The sequence below is a fragment of the Nematolebias whitei genome, chromosome 7 (genome assembly GCF_014905685.2).
Source record: "Nematolebias whitei isolate Nwh7 chromosome 7, NemWhi1, whole genome shotgun sequence".
NCBI lineage: Eukaryota > Metazoa > Chordata > Actinopteri > Cyprinodontiformes > Rivulidae > Nematolebias > Nematolebias whitei.
This window is the reverse complement of record NC_056504.1, coordinates 23000437-23019529: the sequence shown is the minus strand read 5'-3', so window position 1 is coordinate 23019529 and position 19093 is coordinate 23000437. Positions and strand designations below refer to the sequence as shown.

The 19093-nt window shown below is 43.1% G+C and overlaps 1 protein-coding gene across 1 annotated transcript in view; it reads right to left on the bottom strand.

Annotated features, from left to right (window-relative positions):
* Positions 1-17421, bottom strand: part of si:dkey-156n14.3 (zinc finger protein ZXDC) — a 124229-nt gene extending 106808 nt beyond the window's left edge. The window contains exons 1-2 of the mRNA XM_037678688.1: positions 15535-17421; positions 15305-15457 (exon numbers count right to left, since the gene is read on the bottom strand). Of these exons, the coding sequence (XP_037534616.1) occupies positions 15305-15457; positions 15535-17404 (2023 nt within the window). The 5' untranslated portion in view covers positions 17405-17421. The remainder of the gene's footprint in view (positions 1-15304; positions 15458-15534) is intronic.
* Between the last annotated feature and the right edge of the window lie 1672 nt (positions 17422-19093).

The following is a 19093-nucleotide window of genomic DNA, read 5'->3' as shown; positions in this document are numbered from 1 at the left end:
AAAAGGATGGCCCAGCACAGAAGATCAACATCATCAGGCCAGGACTCTGCTGTCTACACACATCTCCAGGCCAGCGGTCACTCTTTCAAGGATGAAGATGTGCACATCCTGGATAGAGAGGAACGATGGTTTGAGAGAGGAGTAAAGGAGGCCATCTTTGTGAAAAGAAATCGTCCATCATTAAACAGGGGTGGAGGCCTCCGGGTTCAACTGTCCCCCTCTTACAATGCTGTGATTGCTAGTATCACTCAGCCCTCTGTGAATAGTAAACAGCCATCAGTGTGCTAATGATCCATTGTTAGGCTGATGGTCCTTCTTGAGCATGTGATCAGCTGGTTTTGGTTGTCAGCAGTAAACTGGTTGATCCACTCTGAGAAGGTGCTATTTAAGAGACTGAGCTGAAAACAGCACCTCAGACTGAGGAAGTCTCTTGGATGAGAGACGAAACGTTTCTATATTTTTTTGCTTTGTTTTGTTTTTCTGAATGTCCAGAGGACCAGATTGAACTTTTTAGGATTTTTCTACCTGGATTATTGAACATGCATCAGGATACTGATGAACTAATGTTAAGAAAACCGCAAAATATTAGGGATGCACAAATCCACTTTTTTTTTTATTCCGATCTTGATACCTAAATCTAAATATCGGCCGATACGATTCAGTTCCGATATCATCATCATCATTGATTTTACATGAGGCTGTAATAATCTCATCTCAAGTACAATTTGTACAAATATATGCACGCATGTCCAAAAAGGCAACTTGAAGTAAGTTTTATTAATGTTGGATAAGTTTTAAAGTTAGAATTAAATTCTGCTAACACAAAACATGTTTCTTTATATTTCTAGCTTTAAAGTGGATATTAAAGTGATTAATTTAAGTGATTTTTTAAAGTTATTTTATAGTTTTTAAATAAGGGGCAGATATGATTTTTCTTCTTTCTGCAAAGATTTCATTCAATGTTTTCTTTTTGATGAATTTATTTTGTTTCTTTTAAATTAGAGCTGGACAATAATTTGATATCGATATATCTCACGATATACTTTTATTCAATAACGATATGAGTTTTAAGCATATTTTCGATATTTCGATAGGATTACAGCTCTTCACTGATGCATTTCTTTTTCAGTTCGGGTTGAAGCGGCCACTTCAGTTTCAACCCGTACAGAAAAAAGTGCGACAACTACGTAAGTGCGTGGTGACGTAATGTTACGCAGAGCTCAAGTCCAGGCGTTAGTGGTAGCAGGCTAAGCTAGGCTAATCTCCAACACGCGTTAAGTTTTCACTTCAAAATGAGTGCCCATGATCGTCAGAATGTGACTGAACAAGCTTTCACAAGCGAAGAGAAAGCAGATGGCAACACTGATAAGAGAGAAAAGTCTAATTTAATGTTGTGGAAGTGGTTCGGCTTTCTAAGATCAGATAAACTGCAGGTTTCAGTCAGTGTGCTGCAAAATGTGATGGAGAGTCGTTCTAACTAGCGGTTGGAGCATCTAACTTGTTCCACTTGACAGAATATGATGAGTCACAAGATGAAGCACAATAAAATTTGAGTCAACGTGTCCCTGAACACCCCCCCAGCGCTGCATGTTTTTTTTGTTTTTTTTATCATTTATTCATTCATTTAAAATAAAACAAATTCATCAGAAAGAAGAAAAAAAAAAACATTGAATGAAAAGGTTGCAGAAATAAGAAAAAATTCTTATCTGCCCCCAATTTAAAAAATACAAAATAACTACAAAACAAACAACAACCTTGAGTTGAAAAATCTCCAAACTGAAAACAAAAAAACTTCAGGTATCCTTCACCTGGTACTATACCTTCCTAACAACTTTAACTATCATCTTTTTAAACATATAAATTGTTTTAGAAATGTTTATGGTGATAAAGGCAATTCCATAATCTTATTCCCTGAATTACAACACAGCTCCTTCAGACTAGTTCTAAATGGAGGTTTTACAAACATTTACATTCCCTTAAGTTTATTTTTACAAATTTTAATTGAATATTTGGGGCTAATATTTTTGAGCTTTATACAGGACTTGTAAAATGCTATATTCAACCAAATCATAACATTTTAATAATTAAATTGTTGAAATAATATATTTGTTGGGTGACCATAGCACTTCATACTACTAATAATTCTTATAGAATCAGAATCAGTTTATTATTGCCATGTCAATGAACGAGGTTCACAAACTAGGAATTTGCTTCGACATAAGGTGCGAATAGTAATAACGTAAAATAAAAATGAGAACATTACATAAGACATAAGACCAGTGTACACCCACAAATAAAGTAAAAATAAAAAAAACATAAAACATGTGTACACCCATACAATAGAAAACAATAAAAAAAAGCTTAGAAAACAGTACAGATGGAGTATTCAATTACAATACAGATGTAATGTGACCAAAGCAGAAATTATGAGGTAGCATTATGAGTGTTCAGGAGTCCAACAGCAGAGGGGAAGAAACTGTTCTTATGATGGGAGGTTCTGGTCCGTATGGACCGAAGCCTCCTGCCTGAGGGGAGTGGTTCGAACAGTCCGTGTGCAGGGTGAGTAGGGTCAGCAGTGATCCGACCTGCTCGCCTCACAGTCCTGGAGACGTATAGGTCGTGGAGGGATGGAAGGCTGCAGCCGATCACCTTCTCAGCTGAGCGCACAACACGCTGCAGTCTGAGTCTGTCCCTGGCAGTGGCCCCGGCGTACCACACCGTGATGGAGGAGCTGAGGATGGACTCGATGATGGCCGTGTAGAACTGCACCATCAGCTTGGCTGGCAGCTTGGCCTTCTTCAGCTGTCGCAGGAAGTAGTCTCTGCTGGGCCTTCTTGATGAGGGAGCTGATGGTCAGCTCCCACTTGAGGTCCTAGGTGATGGTGGTGCCGAGGAACCGATAAGAGTTCACAGTGGTGATGGGGGTCTCATTACAGGTGTGGGGGGGCAGAGGGGCTGTGGCTTTCCTGAAATCCACAATCATCTCCACTGTCTTCCGGGCATTGAGTTCTAGATTGTTGCTGCTGCACCAGGTCACCAGCCGGTTCACCTCCCTCCTGTATGCAGACTCATCACCGTCCGAGATGAGCCCGATGAGGGTGGTGTCATCTGCAAACTTAAGTTTCACAGAGTCATGGCTGGAGGTGCAGCAGTTGGTGTACAGGGAGAAAAGCAGGGGGGAAAGCACACAGCCCTGTGGAGATCCTGTGCTTACAGTCCGAGTGTCCGAGACAGCTCTCCCCAGCCGCACGCACTCACTCTGGTCTGTCAGGAAGTCTATGATCCACCTGCAGGTGGAGTCAGGTACATGGAGCAGGGAGAGCTTGTCTTGGAGCAGAGCAGGGAGGATGGTGTTAAATGCGGAGCTGAAGTCCACGAACAGGATCCTGGCGTAGGTTCCTGGGGAGTCCAGGTGCTGCAGGATGAAGTGAAGAGCCAGGTTTATTGCGTCATCTACAGACCTGTTGGCCCTGTAGGCAAACTGCAGGGGGTCCAGGAGGGGGTTGGTGATGGACTTGAGGTGAGATGAAACCAAGCGTTCAAAGTATCCTGATGCATGCTCAATAATCCAGGTAGAAAAATCCAAAAAAGTTCTATCTGGTCCTCTGGACATTAAAAAAAAAACAAAAAACAAAACAAAGCAAAAAAAAAAAAATATGTAAACATTTTGTCTCTCATCCAAGAGACTTCCTCAGTCTGAGGTGCTGTTTTCAGCTCAGTCTCTTAAATAGCACCTTCTCAGAGTGGATAAACCAGTTTGCTGCTGACAACCAAAAGGACGTCTCTTGGATGAGAGACGAAACGTTTCTATATTTTTTTGCTTTGTTTTGTTTTTTGTTTTTTTGAATGTCCAGAGGAACAGATTGAACTTTTTTGGACAAGCGTTCAAAGGTTTTCATGACCACAGTCGTGAGAGCTACAGGTCTGTAGTCATTTGGTCCTGTGACACGTGGCTTCTTGGGGATAGGGACGATGATGGAGGACTTGAAACAGGCTGGGACGTGGCATGACTCCAGAGAAGAGTTGAAGATCCCTGTGAAGACTGAAGCCAACTCTCCAGCACAATGTCTCAGTGTGGAGGGTGACACAAGTTCTGGGCCTGCAGCCTTATGTGTATTCAGCCTTTTAAAAAGCCTCCTTACTTCATCCTCTTGTACAGAAATAGCAGGGGGTTGTCGAGGGCAGTCCCAAGTGGTTAAACCAGTTGAGCTGGGGTTGGTGTGGAGGATGGAGGAATGTGAGTCCATGACTTCAAAGCGTGAATAGAAGTCGTTCAGATCGTTTGCGAGTTTGAGATTGTCTCTAGAATGAGGTGCTCTGGGCTTGTAGTTAGTTATCTCTTTCAGCCCCCTCCAGACAGAGGCAGAGTCGTTTGCAGAGAATTGTTGTTCCAGCTGTGTGTTGTACCTGGATTTAGCCTTCGACACCTCCCTGCTAAATCCATACTTCGCACGTCTGTAGTTGTCTCTGTCCCCCTCTCTGAAAGCAGCCTCCTTCTGCTGACGAAGCCGTCTTAGTTTGGATGTGAACCAGGGTTTATCGTTATTGAAAATGACTCTGGAGTGTGATGGGATGATGCTGTCCTCACAGAAATGTATATATGACGTCACAGTGTTTGTGTATTCTAGACTGTCTGTAGAAGCCCTGAACAGGTCCCAGTCTGTAGTGTCCAAACACGTGCGTAACTCCTCCACAGCTTCACTGGTTCACTTTTTGGATGTCTTCACCACAGGTTTTGAGAGCTTCAGTCTCTGTCTGTATGCAGGTATGACGTGAATCATCTAATGATCTGAGAGACCCAGGGCAGCACGAGCCACAGCACGATAAGCACCGCTCACTGTGGTGTAACAGTGATCCACTGTGTTTCCTTCTCTGGTTGGGCATTTAATAAACTGTTTATATTTAAGTAGTTCATGCCTGAGGTTTGCTTTGTTAAAATCTCCAAGGATAATAACAAGGGAGTCCGGAAAAGTCCGCTCTACACTCATAATCTGGTCCGCGAGCGCGCGCTCAGCCTTGTGCACGTCCGCGCACGGTGGGATGTAAACAGCAGCCAGAATGAATGAAGTGAACTCACGTGGAGAGTAAAACGGTTTGCAGTTTATGAAGAGATATTCCAGAGAAGGAGAGCAGTGCTGGGAGATCACCGTCACGTCGGAGCACCAGGCGATGTTGATAAAGAAAGAGACTCCTCCGCCTTTCTTCTTTCCTCCAGAAAGTTCCCGCTGTCTGTCAGCACGGAGGAGCTGGAAACCCTCGAGATGGAGCGCGGAGTCCGGGGTCTGCTCGTTGAGCCATGTCTCCGTGAAGCACAGCACACAGGAGGAGGAAAAATCACTGTTCCTTCTCATCAGCAGCGCTATCTCGTCCATTTTATTGTAAAGGGAACGGACGTTGGAGAGGAATATCCCAGGTAAAGGTGTGCGTGTACCGCGCCTCCGGAGACGCACGAGCGCTCCGGCTCTTCTGCCCCTCCTGCGAAGTCTCGCTCTTTTGGCCAAAAAGTGCACAAGTTCTGCAGCAGGCACTAAAAAAACTGGAGTAATGTCCTCATGGGTTGTAATTCTAATGTTTAGTAGATCCTCGTGAGTGTAGAAGCATGCAGACACATGATTAATGCACAAAAACAGAAAAAAACAGAGCGCACCAGAATGCCAGGGCGACCGTACATGGCGCCATCTTGGATGATGTATAAAATAAAAATAAATGATAAATATGATAGTGTATATATATATGCATGTATGTATATATAAAATTTTCTTGTAATTTTCAAATCATATGGTTTTTTTATGATTGTCTACTTTTGTACTGATAAATATCTCCTGGAGGGTAAAATATATCTTGGCTGCAAGTATCAAGCTGAGAAATTCCTTCATTTTCTACAACCGATAGTGGTTATCATTTATTACGATGAAGTTTTGCAACTTCTCGGTAAACATTTGAACTCCGGGGCTTCCGTGATGTGTTTTTCTTGTTCAATCCAAAGCAAACAGTCTGATCTCGGTCAGCCGCGCTCAGTCTGCCCCAGAGCCCTATAAAGAGAGAGTTGCGACACTACCATAGACTCCCATAGAAAGAATGGAATGTGTTAGTCACGTGGGTCATGCAGCGGCAAAAAGTTCCAAACAGCAGCAGTTCAGCATTGAACGTAGTTCATTCTCCGGTAAGTTGATGACACTTTTTTGCTATTGTGAAGCGTTATCTGACTGTTCTGTACCACAATTTATCAACATGAATACTTCATGTCGCCAGTTTTAGTTAATGAAACATGTTAAATTGCTAGTTGTGTTTTAACTGCAGCTGCTCTGCAGCATGACGGTTTAAACGGGTCTATTTTTGTCTAATTCAGCGTTTTAAAATATCCATTACTGCTTAAATTTTGAAAGGTGGTCTTTTTTAAATTTATGGGAATTCCAGTTACTGAACTCAACTAGAAAATATTTGGCCTTTTTTTTCCTGAGAGATTCGTTCAACCTTTATTTAGACAGGTAAATCCCATTGAGCCTCAAAGACTCATTTACAAGAGAGACCTGATTTCAACAAAGAATGATGACAACAACAAGATTGACGTAATTTAGTTAAAGTTATAGATCATTTGTCAAAGACTGCAGCAAGTTGTGACATTATCATTAAAGAAAAACATGATTGTGGAGATGAGTCAATTTTTTTCATGTTTTCCGGGTAAACCACAGGAGAATGACTAGAGTGAACTGAATGTTGCATTCAAAGGATCACAAAGGTACAAGATCTCATTTTCTGTCTTCCAAATCAATAACAGCTTAATCAAGATGTTTGAATAAGGTCGTTTTCACACCTGATAGTCCGGTAGACTCGGTTCGGGACCAATATTCATGACCTTTGTTTACATTTGAGCTGGTGCGTTTGCATTCACACTGCACTGTGCAGTGGAGTCAACCTGTTGAACCAACCTATTCCCCCGCTCGCCTGTGGGAGCGCTGCACCAAGAACTACTGAAAGAAACAACACAAAAACCTCTGAAGACAGGTCTTCTTCTTCTTCTTCTTCTGTAAATAAAAATAAAAACGAAGTGGCATCAAGTTTTAGCAGTTTTAGGAGTTATATTTTGTCATTTTTCAAAAATGGACTTAGCATGAGCAGAAGATGAGAAAGAAGACCATGGAGAATATTGTTTTTCCACACAAGGCAGCTGACGGCTCCATATAAGGTCAGAGAAATGTGTGTTTGTTTACCCTGTGGAGCGGGGCTCGGTCTGTTTACATTCACACTGCACTCGAACCGTGCTGTAGTTCGCTTCTACCGGACCGAGACCTAGGTTTTAGCCCGGGCCAGAGTTCGCCTTTTTGTTCCGTGACAGAGTTCGATGGCGCGTTCACACCTCCCTAAACGAACCGGACTTTCTAGGAAAACGAGCTTGTTCGATTAAAGCGGACTAAACAGGGCTGGTGTGAATGCACCTTAAGATTACTTTAACACCATAACCTTCACAAAGTTGGTATTTACTGCAGGACTGTTAAATTACATTAGTTTTATATTATTAGTTTAGCATATGGTAATCATGGGTCAAGTTGAGACTCTTTCAAGACAGAACAAGACATAAGAATTATTACCAAGAATATATCAGCATCAATAAACTATAGGACAGTAACAAAAAAAAACTTATTAAAACTATCACAGGTACATTGAGATGGAGCTGGAAGTTATTCTTCATGCCAGTTGTCTTCATCTGATCTTTTGTAAAAATATGTCAATTTATTTTCCATTGTTAACATTTTTCTTCACAGGACTGAGTTAATTTTCTTGTCTGTGAGTTTCTTATATCCTGCTTATGTATTTTTTGTGTTCTAATTGTTCCCTCAGGTTTTTCATCTCTGTTCCCTCACTGCCTATTGATCCATCCTCCTGGTCCTGTTGATCCTGGATCATCAGATCCTGACATGTCCATGTCCTCTGAGGATACATTTTCATCTTTCCCTCATCTCACTTGCCTCATTTCTGTTTCTTCCTTATTCAGTCTCTGAAATTACAACGTCACTGTTAGAATGAAGATTAATGTTCAATAAAAAATATGACATGTCTTATTGTAACACTGTTCATACCAAAGTTTAATTTAGAACAACATGTGTGATCACTGGTCAGATCACTGGTCAATGGATCAACATGCAGTGGAAGTTCTGCTGTTCTTCTCATTTGGTTCTGGTCCATGAACAAATGGTTAAACCTCCTTCAGTCTCGCACGTCCTCACTGCGTCTTTGTAAACTGTCCTCTAGGGCTGCAACTAACGATTATTTCAATAATCGATTCATGGGCCGATTATTTTTCCGATTAATCGAATCTGCAAAAAAACAACAAGGTTTTAATTTTCACCCCTTTATTCCAAATTTGAACATTTGACTAACATAGAAATTCACACAAAAAACAGGTTGCTATTTGACTATTGCGTTAGTAAAATATTGAATAATAAAAAATAAAAGTTAGTCAAATAGCTTAAAAAAATAAATGTACACAAAAATATATACAAATGTATCTTTATACCTGCACAATATGTAGCTACTTTGTAAAATGTGTCCTTGAGGGAAGAGTGTAACCTGGATTAAAAATGTGGATTATTGTAACCTGGATTAAAAGTGTGGATTATTGTAGTGCAGCCTTCGTCTTCAACCATCGACAGAGGCCTCATGTGACGATCATGTTCAGGATGTTTTCAGTGAAGACAGCTGCTGCTGTGGTGTCCATGATGTCTGTCCATCATGAAGGCTGTTATTGTTTGTTGTTGTTTTCTGGAATGAGACAGTAAATATGTATTATAGCATAATTTATAGCAACTCAAGAAATGCCTTGTTTCACTTACAGTGTTGGGTTCAGGCAAAAGTAGCTAAAAGAGCAATTAAACACACACACACACACACACATATATATAAAACACTTAATTACACACATTTGAGTAGGTGTAATAAATTACTTTAATTCCTGTTTAAATGCAATTCATCCTGCCATACCTGCAGTGTCTTCAGACTTTGCCAGCAAATTAAAAGTTGAAGCTTAATCATTAATATCCTGATGCATGCTCAATAATCCAGGTAGAAAAATCTAAAAAAGTTAAATCTGGTCCTCTGGACATACAAAAAAACCCAAAAAGCAAAACAACAAAAAATGTAGAAACGTTTCGTCTCTCGTCCGAGAGACTTCTTCCGTCTGAGGTGCTGTTTTCAGCTCAGTCTCTTAAATAGCACCTTCTCAGAGTGGATCAACCAGTTTTGCTGCTGACAACCAAAACCAGCTGATCACATGCTCAAGAAGGACCATCAGCCTAACAATGGATCATTAGCACACTGATGGCTGTGTACTATTCACAGAGGGCTGAGTTATACTAGCAATCACAGCATTGTAAGAGGGGGACAGTTGAACCCGGAGGCCTCCACCCCTGTTTAATGATGGACGGTTTCTTTTCACAAAGATGGCCTCCTTTACTCCTCTCTCAAACCATCGTTCCTCTCTGTCCAGGATGTGCACATCTTCATCCCTGAAAGAGTGACCGCTGGCCTGGAGATGAGTGTAGACCGCAGAGTCCTGGCCTGATGATGTTGATCTTCTATGCTGGGCCATCCTTTTGGCCAGTGGCTGTTTTGTTTCCCCGATGTAAGACTGATCACAGCCCTCCTGACACTGAACAGCATACACAACATTACTCTGTTTGTGCCGGGGGACTGGATCTTTGGGATGAACCAGTCTTTGCCGTAATGTATTTTGGGGTTTAAAAGCCACTGGGACGTTATGTTTAGAAAATAAACGTCTCAGTTTCTCTGATACTCCCTCAACATATGGAATGACCACTGGTCTGGGTCTGGGTTCCTCTTTTTCACCTGTTGGCTGACTGGAGTCCTGTTTGGGTTTCTTCTCTGCTTTTAGGAAGGCCCAGTTAGGATATCCACATTGCTCTAGAGCCTGTCTTGTGTGGGATTTCTCCTTCTGCCTGGCTCCTGAGCTAGTGGGGACGCTGTCTGCTCTGTGATACAGAGTCCTGATGACTCCTAACTTGTGCTCCAAAGGGTGATGGGAGTCAAACTGCAAATACTGGTCTGTGTGGGTGGGTTTGCGGTACACCTCAGTTTGCAAATGTCCTCTATCAGAGACTGAGACCTCACAGTCCAAGAAAGCCAACCTGCCATTTTTTACATCTTCTCGTGTGAACTTGATGTATTTATCCACAGAGTTGATGTAGTCAGTAAAATGTTGGACTTCCTGAGATTTGATTTTAACCCAGGTGTCGTCAACATACCTGAACCAATGACTTGGTGGTGTCCCTGAAAAGGACGTCAAGGCTCTCTTTTCTACCTCCTCCACGTACAGGTTGGCAACAATAGGAGAAACTGGAGACCCCATAGCACACCCATGTTTCTGCCTATAATATTGCTCCCCATATGTGAAGTAGGTTGACTGCAGGCACAGTTTCAAGAGTTGACAGTTGTTCTGTGGAAAGCGTGGTCCTGCTGCTCAGAGTGGTGTCTGATTTTAATTTTAAACTGACCACCTCTACTGCATCATCAACAGGAATGCACGTAAAGAGTGATGTGACATCAAAAGAGACCATTGTTTCATCAGTCTCCATGATGACATCCCTCACCTTATCCACAAAGTCCATGGTGTTCTGGCCATGGTGAGACTGAGCTGAAAACAGCACCTCAGACTGAAGAAGTCTCTCGGACGAGAGACGAAACGTTTCTACATTTTTTGTTGTTTTGCTTTGTTTTGGGTTTTTTTGTATGTCCAGAGGACCAGATTTAACTTTTTTAGACTTAATCATTAAATTATTATCTTTGTGTTAGATTTATTTATAAATCACATTTAAACACTGCGTGTACCAATTAAATTAAATAAAAAGTAACACGCACGTTCTCTATCACCGTCATTAATCAACAAACAAACAAGCAGCAGCTTTATCTACCAGACAGACTGACGTTACGTTTTCTCACTAGGAAACAGAACAATGTGTTAAATTGTGGAGACTCACCTGCAACATGAGTTGGGAGTGAGACATGTATCTGCTGCAGCTCCTTCCTCTTCCTCGTGACTCCGACATGTTTACGTTTATCTCCGTGGTTCTCCCGTGTCGTGTCGGCGATTTTCAAAGCAGCACGTTTCTCATTTTTTATCTTTGTGAAGTTCTCCCACACTTTGGAGGACTTGGGTCAAAGAGTTTTCGCTGCATCGGTCATTTGTAAAATTTACTTAAATTTCCTTTGAAAACAGACTCTGCTTTGCTCCCCCCTCGCTCTGTTCAACTCACGCTGCAGAGTTTTTTTTTTTTTTTTTCAAACTTTATTCAGTCAGCATTGACAATGCCCATGAACAAAACGAACCGGCTCCGCAGCGCCGTGAAAGATGCATAATCGCGTGACACAACGAATCGATAACGAAATTTGTTGCCAACGCTTTTAATCATCGATTTTTATCGATTTTATCGATTCGTTGTTGCAGCCCTACCGTCCTCTCTCTAAATGTGTCTGTAGAATGACAGTTTATTTTCTTGCACATTTCTTTGACAGTTAAACATTTTGAGCCCTGATTGAAAACGTTTGTGCAGATTAAATTTACAGCTCTCAGTTTTGTGTTGTTGTGATGATGATGATGGTGGTGCTGCTGCTGACTTGAGATGATGTCATTAATAAACAGTATAAATGTCAGTAAAAGTACTTTATTAAAGCTCGCTTTACATTTTACATATTTTATAATAAATTGTTTGGAAATTTATTTTTGCACAATTAACACTTATTTTGTCATCTGTTATGATTTTAACTAGAAACAGTTTCATTTAAATTAACATTTTAATCAGTGAATTACAATTTATCCAATAGTTGTCAGGTGACAAATACAACAATTATATTCAGGTCTCTCTTGTAAATGAGTCCTCGTGACTCAATGGGACAAACCTGTTTAAATAAAGGTTGAATTAATATCTTCTATAGAAATCAAGAATTCATCCAGATGATCTAAGGCAGGGGTGCCCAACCTTTTTTGAACCAAGAGCTACTTTTGAAGTCGGCAATTTGCCGAGAGCTACTCGTCCAGTCTCATTATCAACAAACATAATTTTTCATCAATCCCTACTCCTCACTTCTTTAAAGTAAATAAAACAGAACGTGATGTGTCTATAGGAGACAACTTTTTATGCAAGCTGTATAAAATAAATGTGTCTCTACCTTAGTGGGACTTCTGACACTGAGAGGAGGAGGCCAGGGTCTCATAAGCTGGGCAGTGTGAGGTGGTTGCGAGGCGCAGGCAGGTCTCCAGATGATCATCATTCATTGTGGATCTGTTTTTGGACTTGATGATTTTCATGTGTGAAAAAGCACTCACACAGGTAGGTAGATCCAAAAAATGTTGTTAAGTTCAAAGCACATCTTCGGATGTTAGGATACTTTTCTTCTGACAGCAGACTCCAGAACTCTCCATCCACGCCAGGTGATGCTCTGGATTTGATCCCAATGTCATTTTGCAGAGTCAACACCTCATTTTCAACACCAGAGCTGTCCAGCTGAAACACGGACACCAATTTGGACACAATGTCATCCACATCAACATTTCCAAAAGGATAACACATGTAGCTGGTAACAGGCTCGATGGAGGAAAAGTCAGTAAATCGTCTCTCGAATTCTGCTGAGATGCTCTGAACCTGCTTAGAATAGTGTGCACTGTCCAGTTGTGGGACCTCTTTCCCTTGGCGCTGTAGCTCTGCCTCCATGTGTGGGAAGTTTCGCAGGTCCCTGCATTGCAGCCAACTTGTGAGCAGTTGCAGCCTGCTTTTGAAGGTGCTCACAGAACTGATCATGTGGATTATGTTTTTGTCCTTTCCCTGAAGCTCCAAATTCAGTTCATTGAGCAGGCTGGTGAGATCTGTGAGGAAGGCTAAATCCAAAAGCCACTGGGTGTCCTCTAGTTTTGAATGTTCACCATGATCTGACAGCTTCAGAAAATCCCTGATCTCAGGCAACAGCTCACTGAATCTGTCCAGAAATTTACCTCTGCTTAGCCACCTGACGTCCATGTGCAGCAGCAGGTCTGTGTGGTCTGCTCCTGCCTCCTCCAAGTGAGCCCGGAACAACCTCCTCTGCAGACTCCTGGCCCTTATAGAGCACACAGTTTTCATGGCAACATCCATCACTTCCTTCATGTTTAAAATCTTCCCACACAGGGCCTGTTGGTGGATGATGCAGTGATAGTGCAAAATGTCTGGGAAAGCATCATTCTGCTTGCAGAGTGCAACAAATCCACTGGTGTGACCAGTCATTGCTGGAGCGCCATCAGTTGTTATAGAAATTAGTTTAAAGAGGGGCAAGTTGCTTTTATTAACAAACTCCATAAACGCATTAAAAATATCTTCTCCTCTTGTGTGTCCCTTCAAAGGCAAGATGGTGAGCAGCTCCTCTTTTGCACTCATGTCTGCAAAGGCCATTCTGATAAAAACACACAGCTGGGCTACATTCACCATGTCTCTCGACTCATCAAACTGAAGAGAAAAACACTCACATTGTTCCACGTCCTTTTTTAGCTGCTCCTCCACATCCACAGCTATTTCCTCACATTGCCGTGTCACTGTTTGTCTGGACAACTGCACGTCTTTAATAGCAGCTACGATCTCACTTTTATTTTTAAAATCATGAAAAAGCGCATCTGCAGCCTCAATAAACGCTTCTTTCATAACTTGTCCATCGCTGAGACTTCTTATGTTGAGCCAGGATGCGGCTAACACGGTAGGAAGCTATCGTAGCAGCTTTACCTTTTGTGCTGGGCCGAGTGAAGACTGATTGCTGGGCTGCAAGCTTGTTTTTTAGCTCCCGCACTTTCTGAGTCCGTAAAGAACTTCTAAGAGGGAAATCTGTCTCAAACCGTTTGTGCATCGTCTTGAAATGCCGCTCCAAGTTACACTTTTCGGGTAAGGCAACGCTCGAATTACAGATGAGGCAAATGGACTTCGAATTAGAATAGGCAAAAAATTACTCCTCCTCCCACTCTGTGTGAAAATAATAAGTTTTCGTTTGCTTGTTCGCTAGTTTTCCATCCATGTTTTCTGCGCACCGACATTACTCCACTACTGAGTCTAAAGTCTCGTGAGAGCGCTGTGTCACCGCACCCAAAACTCGCGAGACTATGTCTGTGAGAATACAAGTCAAGGTTTCGTTTCGCGGGCGAGCGACTGGTTGGGCACACCAGATCTAAGGTAAGCTGGAGCAGATCTGAACTACTGGCATGGAGGACAAGGTGGAGCATTCTCATGCAGAGAACATCAGAAATAGCTTTATAACAGGTGTTACTCTGATCTTTTTTTATCGTGTGTAGCGTTATAAAACACTGATATGGCTATATTGATCATTGTATTGCATATACATTTTTTTCTAACAAATGTGTGTTTGCAGTCTTGTTTCCTTCTAAAATTTAATGATAAATGTATCAGCCGCTTCTAAAAATACTTTGATAAAATGCAGTCTGAAATAATCAGTAACGTAATCAGTTCGTTACTGCTCAATAATTACTGAAAGACGTCAGGTAAAGTAAGAAAAGTCGATTTTTGTGTTCTGTTGCACCAGCAGCCACTCCAACTGACTGACAGCGATGAACTGTTTGGAACTACTGGGAGCTGCATGAACCACGTGACCGCATATCGGTGAGTTCAAAGAGTGTCGCAACTCTCTCTTTATAGGGCTCTGGTCTGCCCCTCCTCCGACACGGACAGACTGAGCGGGTCAGATCAAGCGTGGCAGACCGAACTCAGACTGCCTTCTCCGGACTGAACGAAAATAACAGACCGCTGAAGCCCCGGAGCTTGAATGTCCATCGTAAAACTAACTTTACCATGGTTTAATGTGGTGCTATGGCTTTGCAGACATTGCACGTTGCTGTATTGTTTTGTGGTATTTCTAGTGTAAAATATTTCCACACAGCGGACATGTTTCGATGAAAAGTTGGTTAGCTGTTAGCTACAGTGCTGCTCACTCAGTCTTCACGTTGTAGCTTGCTGCAAACTATAAAATGGATTTTCTGAATGTGAGGTGTATCTTATTACTCTGGGTTCATGAAACACGCCTCCATTCAGGAAATCCATTCCATAGTTTGAAGCCAATGTGCAGCGCAACCACAGACATGGATAGGAAATATTGGCAGGTTGGATCGGAAAATCCGATACGTAAATTATACTGGTATCGGAGCCCGATACCGGATCGGCCCCATCCCTACAAAATATTACAAGAAAGCTTGGCTCCTAAAATGTAAATGATAAAAAATTATAGGCTGCTCAAGACTTTTACACAAGACAAACTCCAAGCTTACCAGTGTGGCTTCTCATGTGTATTTTGAGGCGACAAGCCTTGTCGTAGGTCTTGTGGCAGCCTGGGAAAGTGCATGCAAAGTGTCCCGTTTCTCTGAAGTGGGTACGGTTGTGGGAGAACAGGGCACTGAAAGTAATGAAGGTTTTCTCACAGCCTGCAAACAGGGAAAGTGAACACTATAACTTTTGATGGAGATGATTTACTGCCATCAACTTCTAAAGCACAACCCACCTGGGAATTCACATTTGTGGGGTCTCTGTGGCTCAAAGTGAACCCTCTGATGGTTGGTGAGACGTGTGGTGCTGCGGAACTTCTCGTTACAGATATCACAGATGAAGGCTTTATCCTGCTCATGAACTTTTAAATGAGCCTTAAGGTTGTAGACTGTAGTGAAGCGCCGCCCGCAGCCTTGGAACTGACAGGTGTGTGGACGCTGTTTATTATGGGACTGGAGGTGGCGCTTCAGCTTGTAAGAGGTGGCAAAAGCCCAGCCGCAGCCCTCCACCGTGCACGGATATGGCCGAGGGTCCTCTATGTGGTTCAGAAGGTGGACCTTCAGTTTCTGGCGGGACTCAAACGTGCAGGAGCAGTCAGGTTCTGGACAGAGAAATGTGGCCACAGTGTCTTTCTTTGTTCTAATTAGCCGTAGAGAGTTCAAGTCCCCATTGTCACAGTCTGCTACAGTAGTTTGGGGAGATGGGGAAACCAGATCAGGTTCTGTTAAAGCACACAGCGCCTCCCCATCCTCCTTAACAATGGGACAGGACTGTAGAGATGTGCCCACTTCTGACAATGTGCAGTCATCCACCAGAGCCAGCTCTAAGTCACTAACAGGTAAACCAGGTCTGGGCACTTTGTGGTGGTTGGGGCTGGCTACTGCCAGGGTGCTGATCTTCCCAATGGACTTGGTACCACTGTCATAGTTAAGAAGAACAATGTCCTCATGGTCTTTCATACCCAGATGTTCCTTTAGGCTGACCATGCCGTCCTCCTTGTGGACATGGCCCTCAGGTGGGGCAGCCAGAGTCAGGATTCCGTTCTCAATCGTGACTATGATGCTTTGGTTGTTGATCGTGATGGTTCCCGAAAAGGTCTCACTCGCAGTCTGGTTCGGGGAGGCCGTGACTGGACTCGTTCTCTTTGTGCTTGAAGTATTTTCTGACTTCTCAACACCTTCCGTGTGTGAGAGCAGCGCAGTGCCGCCGTCAGTCCGGCTCTCTCGGAGGTGTTTTGCTTCGCTGTGTTCGGTGCAGATCTGGCCGCAAATCCGGTCGCCATATTTGTTTGTTAAAACGACGTCTTCCACCGTGTGGTGACCGACAGGCTGTTTGGCGTGAACTATGGTAGAACTGTGGGTTAACAAACTTAAGAAAGGGTCTACGCTCTTTAGAGTGTGCAGACAGCTCGGAGTGTCTGTAGACTCACCGAGAGCCGAGCTGCTGCAGCTGCCAGCCTCCATGGGGTCGCACAGACTAGCTCCTTCTTCAACTTCTTTCACCTGACGTCTCTTCTCGTGGCACGAGTCGTTGCGTTGATTTTTCCTCGCTTCGGCGGCTCCATCCTCTTGGAGCGTGTTAAAAATGACATACAAATCCCGTTTCTGTCTCTCGGGCCTGTTCGTGCAGATCTTCGTAGCGGCGCCGCTGTCAACAGACCCCTGCTGCCGTACACCCGGAGAAGCTAACGCTAGCTGCCGCTGCAGTTCCTCTTCCCCATCGAAAAGCGGCAGCGCCATGACGGAGCCGCTCTCCACGTATTTCCAGCTCGTATTTCTGAACTCGTTGGAAATAACCAGAGAATTTAGCTCGCTCTCTCTGTCTGAATTTAGGTTATGAAGCCCCACGAACGTGCTGTCGTTAGTAGCTGACTGAGTTTCGCCAACGGGCGAACGACAAGTAACATTGCTGCCGTTTTCCTCCACCAGCAGGGGCCACGTTTCCGTCCTGCTGTTCTCACTCTGATGGCTGTTTGCTTCGGCCCTGGTGGAAACAAAATGAGGCAATAACTGTGGTGCCTGCTCAACAGAGGACGGAGAGTTGCCGTGCAGGGCACCATGTTGATAGTTGGTGTTTTGGGCATCTCGCAGCCCCTGTATTTCCATCTTGGTGTCCCTGTAGCAGAAGAGCTGAAGCCACGCCCCTTACCGGTTCATGCTACGACGGCGCGTGAGCGACCATAGATATATAATCACTAGATTATGCGGCGCAGGAATTTCGGCCGCCATCTTGGAGCGGTCGTCATTTGGCTAAAGCAGATGTCGTCTCAGCACTTCGCAGCTTATTTCTGTTCTAATCGACGGACTGTTGACGTCAGGTCTCGGGGGATAACTTTTCACAAGTAAGATGAACATATTATTGTTAGTATTTTGTGAATATAATATTACTGTACTGTATTTATATCCACCAGCTGATTTGATGTTCAGTGTAACACAGTGTTCAGCTGCAATGAAGCTAACTGAGATCTGATGACAGGATATTTTTCTAACAAGCATACTCACTATTTCAGCAGCTTTGGTTCATTATCAACAGATATGCATCAAAACGGGAGTTTTGTTTAAGTTCCAAGATATTAAAAAAATAAAACTAGGGAGAATATAGGAAATAGAAGATAAGATTGACCTCCTCTGTACAATGTTTGTGTATACACAAATCTCCTGTTTTCATTTTGAAGGTTTCCCGAAGAACAAGATGTGAGGAAGAGGTGGAAGTACCTGTATCTTTAAGGAGGATTCATCTGAGCAGTGAGGATTTTAAACTGGAGGATTTTGATCAAACTGATCAGACTGTCCGACTGAGAGATGGTGTGGTACCATCGGTTCACCTTCAAAGAGTAGGAGCATCATTATAACTTCATTAGAGTTCATAAATTTACATATTTTATTGTCAGTCACAAGGTGAGACACCTCCATGTGTTTATATGAACAGGTAACTATAGACTGTAAAGTTCATATTCATTATGTTTTTTCATTTCAGCTTGAAAACTGCAGGACTACAGGAACTCAACAAAAGCTGGAGCTGCTCTGTCTGTGGCCTCTCAGGAACGTGCACGTCACACACATGACCTCAGGAACGTGCACGTCACACACACAACCTCGGCCTCCTGATGTATTTCTATTTTAAACTTTTATTTTTCCATTTACCTTTATTTATCCAGGTAGTCTCATTGAGTCACGAGAACTCATTTACTAGAGAGACCTGTTTAGGAGCAGATGGTGGTGGTTGAGTGCCTTGCTCAGGGGCCCAGAGTGGGGCCAATGAGGGTGGAGGCAGGTGTGGGTGTTTCACCTTTTCCACCCACATTTGGATGTTGACAGTACCGGGAGTTGAACCTGCAACTTTCCAATCACAGGCCCATCTGGCCGAGATGGTGTAGAGGCAGGGCAGCCGGCTTTGGACCTGAAAGTCCCAGGTTCGATCCCCAGTCACTGCATATCACGTGGTGTCTCTGGGCAGCACACCTCATCCCCAAAATGCCCCCTGGGCGCTTTCAATAGCTGCCCACTGCACCACCTGGTGGTGGATGGGTTAAATGCAAAGACTAATTTCGCCATTGTATGGAAACATACAGTGCTGACATTGTGATGACATTATTATTATTATCTTGTGACCTCTGCTCCACCGCTCCCCCACATAACATCATATCATAATGGTCATGGCCATATTAAAATCTCACTGGTTTCCTTCCAGATGTGTTAAACAGCTACTGGTCCCCCCTGATGTTTCCAGGTGGCTGTGATCAGTGGACGAAAAGTCTGGCATGAACAAGATGATGCTGGAGATCATCATTTGAA